Below are 17793 nucleotides of genomic sequence, written 5' to 3'. Positions count from 1 at the left end.
AGGAAAAGAATAGTAAATGGTGTTTTGTTCATATGTTTATAAACTCAACTGAATACTTAAGTTCCATGCAAAAATACCTTTCTTCCCAGATGGTAAAATATTGATGAAGTAGTTAAGAAAACTTTATGGAGAAAGCTGGGAGAGTAGTATTTTTAATATAAGGAAGTCAGGAGTAAAGACAATATAGAGATTCTTCTCCAGACTCAGAGAAAACAAAAATTTGTCTCCATCTTCTCGCTACAACATATAGAGAAGGCTGCAGAGGAGTTGTGAAAAAAACAAGAAAATGAAAATAAGAGTTAAGTTTGACAGAAAGCATATAAATAAATAATAAAATATTACACATATATATCTGAGGAAAACTTACGTCTCATCACCTTCTTCATCGAGGTTACCTTCCTCATCAGTTTCACCTAGCTCTTCTCCACTGAATTCCATATCCTGTTCATCCCCTTCCTCTTCACCCACTTCTTGAGATCCAGCTCGAGACTGTTGCTGCTTTTCAGCCTGATTGTAAAAACACCAGTTAAAAAGGAATCAAGATTATATTTTAAATGACAAAATATATTACAAAAAGAAATACATTAGACAGATGCAATTTTTCAAGTTGACAACAATTAAATGATAAATTAATACTAGTAAGAAATGTCCCTACATTATCTGTACATAATTTTGTGATCCGATTATAACGCAGGTATTATTTTGTTACATGATTGTAAATACTTTCGTCATAAAAGTAACATCTGATCAAAAAGTTAAAAAAAAACTAACGGATAAAAATTTTGTATTTATCTGTTAATCATTATTTTTCTAACAGTACAACTAATCCAGCTCTACTGGATAACAGAACAACTATCAGTAAAGCTTCACTCAGTTTTGTGTTTTATAAAAAGTAGGTAGCTGCCTCAGTGGGAGAGTAGTTTATTAAAATTTGTACCAACATTCTAAAATAATTGAAATTTTTTCTGGATAATCTCCAAGTTCTTATAAGGTGTAAGACATCCTGTTAGCAGTCTATCATTCATAGTATTTATTTAACAAGGCTACCAATGCTCTCTTTGAAATTGCTGAAAGCAACAAAAAATTAAATGGGGAACTACAGTTCCATAATTAGCATATAAAACATCTGATATTTAAATGACTGGAATCATTTTCCACTTTTCAATATCACAGAAAACTTTCAATTGTTTTTTAAATCATAGACCAAAAATGCCATAAAGATATGGTATTTCTGGTTAAAACATATTATAAGTTTTTTATACTCACATTTACTCCTTTCTAAAGCCCCGTTACTAAAGAAATGTAACTGGAAAAATTTTTTAATAATCTGTAAACAAATCTTATCTATTTGTCGAGTTAAATCATTATGGAATTACAACTTACCAGATTTTACAATGGAAAAATCATTAAAAATATAAAATATTTAATTCACTGTTCAACATAATGAAATGTGACAACACATAAGAACATTTAAAATTGCAAAATGAATTCTTTCTAAAATATGTGAAATTATGCTTATAGTAACTCTGATAATTATACAGCTCATTCATCAATGGAGATACTGGAGACACTGTGAGTAAGGGCGCTTATCTTTTAGTAACTGGGAAGCCCCATTGTGTTGAATAAAATATTTCATCCATATTATTTGTTCATTTAATAGCCTTTTTCTTTTTACCAAATTTAGATAGAGTTTGTAAACTTCATAACATTCAAGAATGTTGAAATCATAGCTTTAATGTACTATATTTCAAATTTTCATGTATAGTTAATATTTTTGAATGCATGCCCTGTTTCTATAAGGTAATTCAGAAAGTTCAATTAAGTCATGGTAGTGCTTGTATGTTATCTGAATTTATGGTTAAAGCCACCTTCAGTAAGCTTGATAAAGTACTTAACACTATACTGTCAGTTTACACCAACTGCTGCTTTACCAGCACACAACATAACAGACATGTAATAAGATTACACGAGGGATTTTCAACCCCTGATGGGCTATAAGAAAAGACATACTGACATAATTGAGTAGTATCTAACTTATTTTTCCACAAAATCATCAAAACAATTGAGGCATTTGTCAAATCGTGACACCAGCAGCTTTTTGATGCCTCTTCAAAGAAGTTTGCTGCCAGTAAAGTAAAGTACGTTTTGACAGCCTCCTTAAGTTCTTCGTTGAAGAACTTGAACAACACTTCGTGAAGTGTTGTCCACCCAACCATGCCTTCAATTCTCAAAAGGTGAAAATTGCTAGGTGCTAGATCTGTACTATATGGTGTATGGTCGAAAACTTTCCACTTGAATTGTTTAAGGTCTTGAGTCATGTTTATACAGTGCAGTCATGCATTGTTGTGGATCTAAACCACGCTGGACAAGAGCATGCCTCGTTTGTTCTGGATCGCTCTGCAAAGGCGAATAAACTTCCTTTGTTATTGTTGTCCTCTACTCCATAAAGTCTACCAACAAGACACTTTTATGGCCCCAAAAAACTGTAACCATTGTTTTCCTGTTGCTCAGTGTCTGTTAGAGCTTTTTTTTACGGATAAGAAGTGTGCATTTACTACTTAAGACTGTTCTTTGGTTTCTGGATTGTCATACTGGATCAGTCATACTGGATGGATTGGATAGTGGATTGTCATACTGGATGTCAAAGTCTAATCACCAGTAACGAAAGACATTAAAAACTCTTCCCTCTCATTATCATAACGCGTGAGAAACATTAAGGCTGATGTCATTCGCTGTGTTTTGAATCATTATTCAATATTTTTGGGACCTAACGTGCACACAGTTTACGGTGTCGTAGGTCTTTAGTCACAATTCTGTACAGAGAAGACCTTGAAATTTCTGGGATTTCTGCAGAAAGGTCACATATCTTAAACCTCTGTTTGTCATGGACAAAATCATCAACATGCTCAACCAGGCGTACAGTAGCAACAGAGTTATACCCTTGCCCACCTTCGTCATGGAGATCCTTTCACCCTTCTTTAAATTTCCTCACCAGTCCAGTACACTACCATCACTCAAAGTTTACGCCATACACTAGGCTCGTTCTGTGATGGATTTCAGCAGCGCTACATCCTTCTGCTTGCAGAAAATGTATCGCACTTTGCAACTCACATTTGGCAGGAGCATCGATCGTAGTGACCATGATCAATTGCTTGTAACTTGGCTGCTCAGACTGATGCAATGGAGCCGGTAATGGCAGAGGTTGTGATGGGGGGTGCAGTGCAATGGCACGATGCGCAGACCTTGCTCCTGCCTATCTCTTGTTTACTTAGATGCACAATTGGAGGTTGAAAAAAAGCCCTCGTACACTGCTAGTGCTAACTGGACATGCTGAAGCACCCAGTTTATTTTCAAAAGCCAATCAGAGGTCACATTCAGAACAGCCCTTGTAATTCTCCAGATACAGAACAATTATTTTTTTAAATACATTCACTGTATTAGTTTAAAACAGAATACCAGCACCTTTACTGACTGTGAAAATTGAACAGGCAGAATAATTATTTAATTTATTACAACAGGTAGAGATTGTAGCATATGTCGGATAATAAGAACTGAAAGACTAAAGTTTGATTTCTAAGAAATAAATATAAATGTATTGCTCTGTCTAATTTTCTTCACTGGCATAAAGCTTTTTTGTAGGTATTAAAAAAGTAGTAATAGACTTACTTCATAAAAAAAACTAGTTATAAATCCTTCATAAAAAGCTTATATTAATATAGATACCTCTTCATTTTCTTCTTCTTTTTCTATAGCTGTTAAAGATTCTGCATCGGCCAAGTTGTCAACAGCAATAGCCAAAAAGACATTCAACAGGATATCTTACATTAAGTTAAGAATAATCATAAATAATTTATTGATATACCTAAAACAGTTTTATTAAGAACATGTATGTATGGATAATAATCATAAATAATTTATTGATATACCTAAAACAGATTTATTCAGAACATGTATGTATGGATAGTGTGTATGAATGTTAGTCACCTGAAGATCGGTTTGATCCCAACTCATTTACTGCACCTGCTAAATTTATACAAGTTCACAGATATGATTTTTTTTTTTTTAATTTTCTGAGCACAAAATGCGTTCTGATATCACCATAATTTTTATTTTCATAAATAAAAATTCACTCAAAGTGAAAACTAAAAGAAAAAGAGTATGCAGATGGTCCATGGTCCCCGTCACTTAGCAACATAACTGGGGAGTTATATGACCAGCAATACACAATATTCAAAATTATCAGCAATCAGCATTTTGATTGCCTGCTGGTTTCTTGCATACTAATTTACTGTTATTGTAATAAACAATAGTATTTTTACTATGGCTGAATACATTATCCACACAGAATTTCAGCTCTGAAAAATAATTAATTTTGTTGTAACCGAATAGTTGCTAAATTATTCATTTATCACCAGTCATTTTTACACACGGAGATTTTTATTCTTATACACAAAAATACAGTACACAAAATGCAGAAAACAGCTGTGATTTATTATATTAACTATTTTATAACATTTTATATGTTTAAGGCAACATTTATTTAGGAATATTTATTTTACGGAATTTTTTATTAAATAATAAAATGAGAACTATTGCTTATTCAACTTATACAGTAAATATCTATTCGTTCATGAACCATGAAAGGTAACCAGCATAAAATATTTTAACACCTAGTAAAAAAAAATATTTTTTACTGAAATTTTATATTTAAACATTAAGTATATCACCTGAATATAACAAACACTAAAAACACATGTAACAGTTTACAATTTAGTTAAAATTACTTTCTACATTACTTCTTATTAACAATACAACTAATATATAAATCTAAAAATCTTTATACAAGCTGCAGCAAAAAGGACTATAATAAATCTTGTGGAAATGTATCATACCCGTAGAAATTATGAAAAAAAATTAATTTACAAAAAGATAATTTTAATTGCACATTTGTTTAAAAAAAAGATGTAAATATAAACATTAAACACAATTAAAATAATTAAACTAAATTATTAAATACTGTTTGTTTCTTTGGTAATAGAAAAGCATAGTAAATTTAGGCTAATATATATATTAAATACAATATTTATAAATATTGTATTGTACTGCTGTTGATATGATCACAGAGGCTAATAGCATATTTTCTTTTTGGGTTGATGTCACTAAAGGAGAAGCCAGCAGCATTCCTTTTCACAGCTTAGCAATGGCCTGGTTCATAAGTACAAAAATATGGCATAGTTCATCTAGTTTTTTTTTGTTTACATACTCTAAAGGTTTTTCTTTTATTATCTTTTCTAGAAGAAATTTGTATCTTTTACTGCTTATTCATTGCAGAAAGGTTTCTTCTTCAGATCCTGATAATCCTGAAAACGATGTCATCCATAATATGAATGAGTTTCACTTTTGATACTGTGTAAATCTTCATTATCAGATATGTTAAATGCAGTTCTAATTTGGCATATCGCTTCAAAGTTCTCCTTTCACAAAGACAGTATACAAGAAGTCAGTTACAACTTTCCTCCATGATTTTCCACTTCCCGTTTCTAGTTCTACTCTTCATGATTTTCCGGTATTTGAAACATCCTAATGTTTATACTTCCAGACATAAGAATTAGAACTAAAAACTTTGCAAACTGTTATTTTGTCATACCTTTCCCCAGTTTCATGCACTCCATGAAGAAATTTGTTTCATTCAATAAATAAAAGGCTTAAATATTTCTTTCTTTTAGCATTATACTGAGAAATATGTTATTTGCTAAAAATTTTAAAAACCAACAGATAAGTCAGGAATGATTTTCAGGCTGAGCTTGTTTTTGAAGTGCACATCTGGCTGCCCAGGAATGTCATAGTTTCACATCGAGGTCATTTTCCCTCGGTGTGTTGTTATAGGGAATGATGTCAAAGCTTGAGATGAGCAAAATGCAGTTAAGTGATATTGAATTTTCAGGGGAAAACCCGGATTGAGGAACAATAACATTTTATAACAATTGTTTGTTCAATTTCTTCATCATCCAATGAAGACTGTTCACTAAGAAAATAGCTGACTATCTGATTGATATCAATCAAAAACTTGTCACCAGCTGATATGGTGACCAGCTATTCTATAATACATATTTATTTTGTTACATTTTCTAGGGAATGTACTGCTGTTGATGTGATCGCAGAGGCTAACAACATATGTTCTTTTTTGGTCGATGTCTTTGAAGGAGAAGCCAGCAGCATTCCTTTTTACTCCTTAGCTGAGGATATTAGACATTACCTGAAAACACAAAGGATTTGAGAATAAAAAGAAATTTTTGAAAAATACACTTACAGTAGTTGAAAACTTAAAATAACAAAATTATTATTAATAAACATTTGAGTTGTATTCAATGCACAGAAGATAATAGCAGAATCATAAATATACAATAATGAAATAATATATAAATATATACTATAAGTAAATAATATAGAAAAAAATTATAACTTACCTTGGTAACAATGTTCAAAATTCTGCATACATAAGGTATGCTTTTAATAGCAAATAGCTTCAAATTTGGAACAAAAATAACTCTATTGATATAGACTGAAGAAGTGTAGGTCTAACTGAATGGCCAATTGTTCCTAAAAGTGTTGTAGCAAAGTTTGTTCCTAAAGTACACAAATAAACTAAACCAAAATACATAGTCTCCATAGTCAAACCTGTGCATAGTCTATATGCATCCAGGTATGGTGTGTGTTCCACAGTCATCATGTTAACACCAGTTGTTTACAAGGTAGCACTAACAAGATGCAACAGAGCAAAGAACACAAGTAGCTCTTTCAAATTACCATCCAAAATTATCAGATAATGATGATAATTTGTTGTCAGTAACTTAGTGTATGGATAATTGCCAAGAAAAAATCTAATAATGACTAAGTGACTAAAAGAATGGAATATGAACAATGTAAGGTAACAGCAACAAAGGGTTAAACTGAACAAAGAATACATATAATAAATGTTATAAACAACCAATACATTGATTTATCAGTTTAACAGGAGGTAAAATACATTTTCCTTTTTACCTATCTACATGGAAATATGTCCATGACACAAACCTTATACAGCTAAAATTTTTTCACTTATCCCTTTACAACCTTTATTTTTGAAATTACAAAATCTTTTTTTTATTTTTCTCTACATTTTTGAGAACTAATCTAGCACTGAACAGAAAACTAATATTTTATATAAAAATCTTGAAAAAAATCATAATCTCGCAAGGGAATAACTACATATTACTAACCTAAAAAATTTTACAAATACCTGTACAGATTGGCCACAAAGTTTTTTACCACAATATAACATATAGGTTGGTAACATTTAAATCATAAAGTGATTCTATATTTCTTTTTTTTCACTCTTTTCCAGCTTGGAAAAGAGCTCTAAGTTGACCCAAATTTACAGGATTCAGAAACCAAATGATCTCATATCTTTTAAATTAATTTGAGAATAGGAAATACGGGAAAGTATCAGTTAGATTTTGTAATGATTAGAATACAATTTTAAAATCAAATTATGAACTATAAAATGTATATCTAGAAGCAAATATTGACTCCAACTACATTTTAATAATGATGAAGTATAAACTAAAGAAAAATCTGAGAACAAAATAATGGGTTAAAGAGAGATTAAAAGAGAACAATATGAATTCAAAAATTAAGCAAAACATAGACTCAGGCCTACAAGTTTCTATGAAATTAAATTCAATTGAAAACAAATAAACTTATAAAAGTAATTAGTTAACTACCAAGAAATGTAACAGTTTAAAGAAACAGTTTAACAGAAAGGTAACAGAGAAATTAATTAGAACTGATGGCAGAACACATAAAAATGTCATAAATGATGAAGCTAGAAAATTGTGCTAAAATATATGAGATAATTTATTTTTGTTTTGAACATAATAAAGTTTCAGGTAAAATTAGAATATATTTATTAGAATAATAATTATATTAATTATTAGAATATATTAAGGCGATTAAAAATTTTTTAATGATGAAAACATTTTAACCCTGGAACCACTGTCTATTTTTTCTAAAATGCTAACCGATTTTTAAGCAAATTGAAGGCCCAATTAAAAGGACTTTCCATAAAACAAATATAAAAGATAAACTATCACTATAATATACCATTTTTTTTGGAAAATTTTAAATCATGTAATGAAAAAATCAGAAGCATATCTTTTATCCAGGTATATCGTGATAAAAAGAAGAAAAAACTAAAATTGAAATTTTTTTTAACAAAAAAACTACATCTACTTCTTTTTTTCATTATATATAAAAAAAAACCAATATTTTATACAGATTCCAAAAACATAAAATTCTATAGCTTGATATAACTAATACACACACAAGATAAATTACAATATGTACACATGAACTGTAGCTCAAATTTTATTCTGATTCAGAGTCAGAATATTGTCTTTTCCTACCAAACTTCACTGATCTCCAAATGTGCTGCAGTTTGTGATAACAAGCAGGATGTATCCCAGAATTGCAACCTGGGCACCAAAAGTGGCTTCTTGACTTTTTTGTTTCCTTGAAAAAAAATGCATGGCTGAAGTTTGTTACCAGAGAGATGTACCAGTTCATGTTTGTCTGTACTACTCGGAACTGGGAGGCATTTATTACTGGATCTAGTAAATTTTCTTATTTACTAGTTCCTCCACAACGCTCACAAGAAAGTCTCATTGTTACAAAAGTTTTGCTGTATTGTTTGCATACAAGATATAGGTATTTAACAATGCCGTGTCAAACGCATTAAAGAAAATTTTTTTCTAATATCTCCTGGTCGGTCTAGTACAAGAGATATGTTAATAGATTTTATCATTCAAATCTACTCCTCCCTTATACAAATTGTACTTATTAATAATTAATACAGGTTTTTTCAACTGTAAACCACTCCTGCTTTGGATAACAGAATCTTCAGCATGACAGCCTGTAAATAGTAAATACACTGGTTTCTGGGTTGGTTTTTGCTTGTAACACAGAGACGAGTTTCCTTTTTATTTCTAAAATAAAGACACTGTATAAAACTGTTAGCTTGGTCTTCAAGACAAATTTTTGGATAAATCTTTTGTTCAGGGCACCAGTTAAAATAAGTATATTTTTCAAACAGCTTCTTAGCAAGTGGTAACTTTGTGTAGAAGTTGTCTGTAAACAAATGGTCGCCCTTATCTAACAACCTACTCTTAGTCATCAAATCAAATAATACTTTTTCAGCAAAAGAATCATCCCCAGTTTCTAAAAAGCTTTTTCCACTGGATAGTTCCAGTGGAACTATAGTCCATATGCACAACACAATTGATCTCACCATTGCAAAGATCAAATTTTTTCACTCCAAATCAAGCATGCCTTTTATTTAGCATATACTGTATAGACAGACTGAGTTTTCATACCTATTATTGATTCATCAAACAAATATTTTGTTTAAATATAAAATATTTTTTTAAAGCATCATTCACAGAATTTATATAAGTTCTTACCTTATACCAAGGGTCATGCCCAGGTTGTCCCCTTGAAATATCTGGCAGAGAGCTAATGTGCAACAGTGAACTTATTGCCTGAAATCAGTTGAGAGCTGTTGTGTCAGGAAAGAAAAGTATATCCCAGTAATGTTACTGGGACATAAAGTACATTTTTCCCCCCAATGATACACATGTTTGTTACTAAGGAATCATATTTTTAATCTGACTGAAGCATACATCAACCCATCTTTGTAATCTAGAAAATGTTTTGAATTTTCTCACAATCTCTCTTCATGCTTGTGTTTTTTTGGATGAAGCTTGGTTTCTGTAACCAAGAAATTTAATATTTCTCTGGTGAAAAATAAATAAAAATAAGTAATCGGGCTACTGCTATGAGGGAGGGCAGTTTCTTATCCCAGAATATTTAACCTGAAATTTGTTTTCAATATCAGCATCAGCCACTCAGGTATACACCCTAACCCAGGCATGGGCAACATACTGCCCGAGGACCCGGATCCGGCCCGGGTAATGAATTTATGCAGCCCACGATAAATGTTTCAATATTAGCTTTTTTTGTAAGCAATTGAATAATGGAAAACACGGAAATTCAAAAAAAAAAAAACTTGCCAAGAAATATTTAGTAATCTTCAGCTCAACTTATATTTGTGAACAAATTTTTTCTTTAATGAATCTAAATGAAATTACAACAAATTCCATAATAAAATTTTGCTTACTTAAATGAATCGTTTTTGTAATTAACAGTTTTTAATTTTGATATTTCCTTCGGCCCGTGAAAAGAATTTTCTTTCCAATTCGGCCCGGAGGCAAAAACTGTTGGCCACGCCTGCCCTAACCGGTATAGAATTATTTACAGGCTTATATGTATGAATATCTATCTTCTCTATTTCACTACCACCTCGTTAGAATTAGAATATGGTTCATGAAGTTAGTCACAATCAGAATTCACGTCTCCCGTATCATCAAAGTCACAATCTATGTCCGAATAATCATCACTTACGTCATTTATTTCACTCGATTAACTGCGAATGGCACAAGAATTAGATAATTCACTTATTTTCTATCCCTTTTTATAGAAAAAATTGAGACTCACAGTAAACAGAACGCGAATCAAACACGCGTGTAATCTAAACAAAACAATCCAGTAAGATCAGCTGTGTTAAATACCACTTCGATTTTGCGCAATACTCTGCTTTCGTCAGACATATTGTTTACATAATTTTCTTTTAAAAAACTGTAATTAATTGTTTTTATAAAGTGAGAATTTAGCTTTCTTATGTTTTATGATAATATTTTTAACTAATATTTTTAGTATTAAGTAACGATATAATATCATAATCTAAGATTCTACATAATGTAGCTCAATCGTGTCTAGCAGTTGTGGTAGCTAACGCAACGCGATTGCGATAATGACTTTTAAAGGAGTAAAAATCCCTTAATGTATTTTTCGAATTCATCGTGAACACATGCCTTCTTCTTTATATCCTCTGAAAGTTTACTTATAGTTTATTTATTTTTAGTTCCCTACCTTATAATTGTTATTATCTAACATAGAAAAATGTACAGCAACAATGAACTAAAAGGATACAGTTACCGCAAATGAAGAGAATTATGAAATATATGCATGCTAATATTCCAATGGATGAAACTCCCCCATAGGCTTGAATTCCATTGTACATAACAACATTCCAATCCTCACCGGTTAAAATCTGAAAATAAACAGTATGTTAAAAAGTAATGTAATATTTTGATCAAAATAATTAATTTCAGAATGTAACAAAATAGAAAATAAAAAAAATCTTATTTTATATTTTCAACAACAATATTTAATCTAATGTACTTTGGTAATTTACTTCCAATTTTCTGCTACTATTAAAAAAAAAAATTAAATAAATTCAGGATCTGTGACAGGTTTCCAAGATAAATGAGAATTTTGAATTATCAAAAGAAATCCAAAATTACTAGAAATTTAGAATAAAAATTTATGCGAGTGAATGGAATAAAAATTATGTTCACATTTGTAGTGTTTTATTAGCAATCACTGTTCTAAGTAACAGTAAATTGATCATATCTAAAAAAAAAAAAAAATTAAAAACCTAATTACTATATTTTATTTAGGTCTATAATACTAATATTTTTGTTTAAACTAACTTTAAATATTGTTTTATCTCTGGAAGAACATATTTAAGATAACTTAGTATACCTCTTGCTCTTGTTATAATTATTATTGTTTTAGTTTTCAGTGAAGAATCTTGCTGGTCATTGACCAAAAATTAAAGATAGGCATTATCTTGATTCTGCTGAAATTTGTTAACTATAATATGTCGTAAAATGAAAGAAACATTCTGATTATAGCAAAATTAAGCTCAACTTGTGCAAGAAAATTTACTCCGACAATCCATTTTTCAGTTACAATTTTCGTGTATCTGGCACAATATTTTTTATCCTGAAATGCAGCTAGTCTCGCTGTTAAACTTAAAATATTTTATTTTTGAGCTGCGATAATTTAGTCTTCATAACACAAAAAGGCTGCTACTTTCACACTGATTGAAACAGTAATTGTGTGGTAAGCACATTTATTAAACACTGTCAATCAGGCTGAGGTTAGAAACTTGTCAAGTCTACTCCATGATTTTATACCACTAGGGTTTTCATACTGTTTTGTTTTATCAGAAACAATTTCACCTTTAAGTTTATTATCTAATCAATTAATTCACCATTATTAGTTACAAACTATAACAGCTTAAGTTTAAATTTAATAACAAATAAATTTAAGTAGTGTTTTATAAAATAACATAAATTACTTAGATGAAGTTAAACACACCAAGGTGGAGGGTCAGACGGAATGCCATTCCAGCATATTCTGCCAGCAATGTTAATCACTGTTATTTTATAACAAAAATAAGTATGAAAAGCTTTTACTGATGATGCATGTATTTGAAATAGAACCAGTAAGATTAAAAAACTTGTAAAATAAAGAGAAAAAAATTTACCCCTAATATATAAATTCTTGGAAAATTGAAATCTGTGTGATGTAATATCACACAGAAAATTATTATTATTTTTTGCCTAATTCTTCTTTGTATTCTGGTCTTATTACTTTATTAATGAATCGTATTGGAGATGTATTTTTAATTTTGTGTTTGGGTTTATTTATAAATTTTGGTTCTTTTCATTATATTTTTTATATTAATTTTTTTAATAATGATTTTATTATTTTGGTTTATTTAGTTTTATTTGCTTCTTTTACTAAAAGTGCTCAGTTTCCATTTTGTGTTTGGTTGCCTTCAGCTATAGCAGCTCCTACTCCTGTTTCTTCTTTAGTTCATTCTTCTACTTTAGTAACTTCTGGTGTTTATTTAATTATTCGGTTTAATTATTTTATTTTATTTTGTGATACTTATTTTTTAATAATTATTTCTTTGGTTACAATAGTTTTATCTGGATTTGCTGCTTGCTTAGAAAATGATTTAAAAAAGATTATTGCCTTTTCTACTCTTAGACAATTAGGATTTACATTTTTTACTCTTTCTTTAGGTTCTTTGACTCTTTGTTTTATTCATTTGTTGATTCATGCCTTATTTAAGTCGTTACTTTTTTGTGTTCTGGAATTTTTATTCATTGATTTTTAGGTAGTCAAGATATTCGATTTATAGGCGGGTTGGTAAAGCAATGTCCCTATGTGAGTTCAGCAATTTTTGTTTCTTTAATTTGTTTATGTGGGTTTCCCTTTTTTTCTGGATTTTATTTTAGAGTTTTTTTTTTTTATTTGATTATAGAATTTTTTTTTTTTTTTTTTTTTTTTTTGGTGTTACTTTTATTTACAGTTTACGTTTAATTTATTATTTATTTTCTTCCAATTCTTTTTTTTTCCTTATATTAATTTTTGTTACAGTTTTTTTATAAATATTTCTCTTCTTTTTTTATATTTTTCTTGTTTATTTGTTGGCTCCTTTATGTTTTGGTTATTTGAGGATGATTTTTTTTTGTTTTGTCTTTTGATTTTAAGTTGATTCCTTTGTTTTTGTTTTTTTTGTTTTTTTTTGTTTTTTGATGTTTTAAGTTTTTTATATTTTTATTTTGGTTTAATTTATTTTTATTTTTTCAGTTTTTTCAATCAGAAGATAGTGAATTAAGTGAAAAGAAGTTACTCAAACTATTTCAAGTTTATTTAATTAGTCAACTAATAACTAACTTAATTAAGAATCTTGATATAGCAACATTCATAAACACATTTTTTTCTGTGCATGGTAATATTGGGATGGTGCTGCTGTAAATGGTGCTTTTCTTGAAGTAGTAAATGTATAACATGTAAGGTTAACAATACATTTGAACCTGCCTTAAGTTTGTTCATTTAATACATTGTTTTTGTCATATTTAATTTATTTGAGATTTTTATGTTGTTCAAATACGTTAAGATTATGGCTTTGTGTGTTATATGTAATTTATGATCAGACCATTAATTTATATATAAAACACATCTTGTACATATAGAACAAAAAGAACTTGATCAGCAAAATTAATAAAATACAAATGCACTCAACCACATACTTTAACATAATCAATTTCTACAGTAACATCTGTACAAGAAACAATTAATATGTTGTAGAAAAAACTGCATAACATGAACACACCAGAAGAACTCACAATCAATACCATAACATTAACACAAAAAAACAGTTCTTGGTATGACAATAAACACAACATTCAACTATGTCTACAAATGGATTCAACCATTTCTAGACTCCTGCTTGAAATATTTCTACACTTCAGAAATTCACTGTGCTATGAGAAACCTGTTGACTAAATTTTAAACTAATGTTGTTACACTGAAGCCAACATATTGAATACAATGTTAAATATTCAACAAATTAGTCCTCAACTTTGAATTCACCGAGAAAGTAAACATAAAATAATCACTCCGATTTTTTTCCCTACAATGTCCTAAAGAGAATATAAGCAAATTTTAAAAATACTTAATAAAACACTTCTACAATTATCAAGCCTCTTCTCATAGCATATATAGCATATAACATGAACTTATTTATTTTTGTGGGTTTTCGACCCACAAGTAGATCACAGAGGAAAACTTGTCAGATACAAAAATTTGAATAAACATGTAATTAAAAATTTTACTCATGTTAAACAAAATGTTAACTCTAGAAATAACTATTATATAGCCGTGAATTATTAAATGACATTTACTACTTATCTATGTGAACAAACATTTTCTGAATTAATATTTTTGTGAAACATAGTAATAGACTTTGTGTTGAACCGTTTGTGAAATTTTAACTATGTTCGTCAACTCTAAATATATTGATGTAAGCTGAACGCAAACTTCATTCTAGTCATTAACTAATGATCTTCTGTATTCTTGCGCATACATTTTTTCTTACAAAAAAATGATAAAAAAAGTAACATAATTGTTTCATTGTCAGTACTATTATCTTAACTACAACTTCTGTAAGAAATTGAAAAAAAGGATATCAGTATAAATTTATGAATTACTGTATTATGAAATACACACGTAAATAGGATTTAGTGAGACAACAATAGATAAAGAATTTATTTTATCTGAGAAATTAGAGTTCAACTGCATACATCCTTGTCAACTGCAACTATAATGAAGAACTCAATACAGTAAAACATCTAGCTGTTGTTAACAGGTATTTACTCACAATTACAGATAATATTTTACGCAAAAAAACAGAAAACTAACAACATATCAAGTGGCAAAAAATACATAGCACTAGCTTAATAAACTGATTTCTTACAATACTGTCAATATTTCAGGAAATATGATTTTAGAATATTCAACCAATTCAAATATGCATTCCTTTAAAGCCACAAAATAAACAAGATCATACAAAAAAGTAACATAACACATGCTAAAAAATACCTCAACCCATGAGTGCATAAAGTGAATTACGTTGATTGCACTAATTACTGCATCGAGTACATCAGACGCATTTTCATCCACACATGCAAATACCACAAGCAAGCTCTACACACAGCCTAGAATCACTTTTGCCAATGACTTCTTAGAAATAGGACATATACAAAGATGAAATTATTAAAGAAACTAAAAAACAGAAACTCATTCCATTCAAAATTATCACCTGTAAGGGTACCTGCATTTGGAAAACATATGAATTCAAGAAAAAACATGTTATAAATGCCGTATTCAACTTTAATCTGTACAAATTCTCTAATATATCAGTTACAAAAATTTGCCTCCATTCAATTAGCAACAAATGTAGTAGATTTACTTTTCTATAAGATAAAGAAGTATTAAGTTTTAAAATTAAAACTTCCAGAATTACTAAATAAAAGCACTGGCTTAGATAAGTTTTATTCACTTCTTTGATTGTACAAGATTAGTTTTCTGCAATCTGTTTTAACCTCTTATGGAATGTACTATAAATTATTATAAATAACATTTTGAAAACACAATTATTTCTATGTCACAACATTGCCCATTACCATATGAGTGCTTCAAAAAAGAAAAAAATATATAATTCAAACCTGGAAGACTGTCAGGAGGCTTTGCCAAAAGGAATCAAAATTACTGCGAGGTTTTTTCTGAGTTGGTTCAAAATTAAATTTTCCACCAAAGACTTGCATTCCAAGTAATGCAAAAATCACAATGAATAAAAACAAGAGAAGCAACAGTGAAGCTATAGATTGAATGGAATTCAGCAATGAGGCGACAAGATTTGAAAGTGATCTCCAGTACCTGAAAATAAATGAACAGAAACATTAAAACTACCTTAGACACAAAATTGAACTGTATCTAAATACTAGTAATAAGAAGGAAAGTAACTAATTAATTGTTCTTAAAAGGGGAGGGCTTCCTGTATTGTCTCAAGAACCTGCATGACAGCACATCTTTTATATTGGATGGGAAGGGTTAATGAAAAATCTAAACCATTAATTATACAGTAATAGAAGGTATTGGCAACTAGAATGAAAATCCTAAATATAATTATATAGCTGATTGTATATTAAAAGGAAATAAAGTAAAAATACATTATTTCAGTACATTTTTATTTGTTTAAAAAAAATCTTAAGATATTTTTAATTTCTGTTAAGAAGAATTAAGCTCATAAACTTTTATTCTGAATTTTAAGGATTTTTATTTCCATTTCTTTTGTTCCCACATTTCTTATAGAAGTTGTCAACAAAAATTAAAGAATTAAAAGAATAAAACTTTATTTTAATGAGCGTTTTCTTTATAAATTGTATGAGGTCTATTCAGAAAATAACCAACCAAACATTTTTAATTATGCACCAATGAAAATATATAGTGACATGTGGTTGGCAGCATTGTGTTTCGCATAACATCCTCTGTAACACATGATCTTGGATTGTTGATAACTCATTTAGTTTTCATGCTATTGTTATTTTAGCGCAACGTGTTTAAGTGTTAGTAAGTGCAATTAAGTGGTAGAAGTTAGCATCTCAACTGGATCATGCCATGATATTTTGACTGAAAAATTGATTATGCATCAAGTTGCAGCAAAGTTTATTCCTCGTTTGATGACTGAACAGCAGAAAGAACATCGAGTGGATGTTTGTTGGCAATTTCTTGAACATGCTGATGATGATGAAACAATAATACAAAGGATCATAACAGGAGATGAAAGCTGGGTTTATGGCTTCAACATTGAGACAAAAGTTCAATCATCATAATGGATTGGTAAAGGATCTTCATGCCCCAAGAAAGCACATCAGTCTTGATCCAATGTCTAAGTGATGCTCTCTGTTTTTTTCGATATTAATTGAAATGTGTATTTTAAATTCTTGCCTCATGGTGAAACAGTGGACCGTGCGTACTATCACAGCATTTTGCAACGGTTACATGAAAAAACCGCAAAAAGAGACCAGAGTTTTGGTGAGACAACTCACCACAACTCTCTCTGTTGTGGTTTCTTCACTACAACAATGCACCTGCACAATCAGCTTTGTCAATTCGTCAGTTTTGTGCCAAAAATCAGATGACTGTCCTCCCTCAGCCTATTTACTCGCCAGACCTGGCTTCTTGCAATTTTTTATTATTTTTAAAATTAAAATCAGTGATGAAAGGATGCTGTTTTGAGATGATTGATAACATTAAAGCAAATTCATCCCAGACCTTAAAGGCCATTTCAAATGAAGCTATCCAGGACTGCTTCTCGAAGTGGAAACAGCTCTGGGAAAAGTGTGTGAATAGAGGAGGGGAGTACCTTGAGGGGACAAGGACCAATAATCTATAAAATTAATAATAAAGATTAAAAAAATAAAGTTCAATTAT

The 17793-nt window shown here is 29.8% G+C and overlaps 1 protein-coding gene across 8 annotated transcripts in view; it reads right to left on the bottom strand.

Annotated features, from left to right (window-relative positions):
* Ca-alpha1D (Ca[2+]-channel protein alpha[[1]] subunit D) overlaps positions 1–17793 on the bottom strand; it is a 659257-nt gene that overhangs the window by 247491 nt on the left and 393973 nt on the right. For all 8 annotated transcript variants that reach the window (XR_012756106.1, XM_075363219.1, XM_075363216.1 and 5 more), the window contains exons 14-17: positions 16026–16236; positions 11086–11206; positions 3724–3818; positions 368–507 (exon numbers count right to left, since the gene is read on the bottom strand). Coding sequence is in view for 7 of the 8 variants with exons in the window: in XM_075363219.1 (XP_075219334.1) it covers positions 368–507; positions 3724–3818; positions 11086–11206; positions 16026–16236 (567 nt within the window). In the remaining variant the exon portion in view is untranslated. The remainder of the gene's footprint in view (positions 1–367; positions 508–3723; positions 3819–11085; positions 11207–16025; positions 16237–17793) is intronic.

Source organism: Lycorma delicatula, chromosome 4 (assembly GCF_047948215.1).
Source record: "Lycorma delicatula isolate Av1 chromosome 4, ASM4794821v1, whole genome shotgun sequence".
In the NCBI taxonomy this organism is placed as follows: domain Eukaryota; kingdom Metazoa; phylum Arthropoda; class Insecta; order Hemiptera; family Fulgoridae; genus Lycorma; species Lycorma delicatula.
Note: the sequence above shows the minus strand (reverse complement) of the source record. Positions and strands in the feature narration are given on the sequence as shown.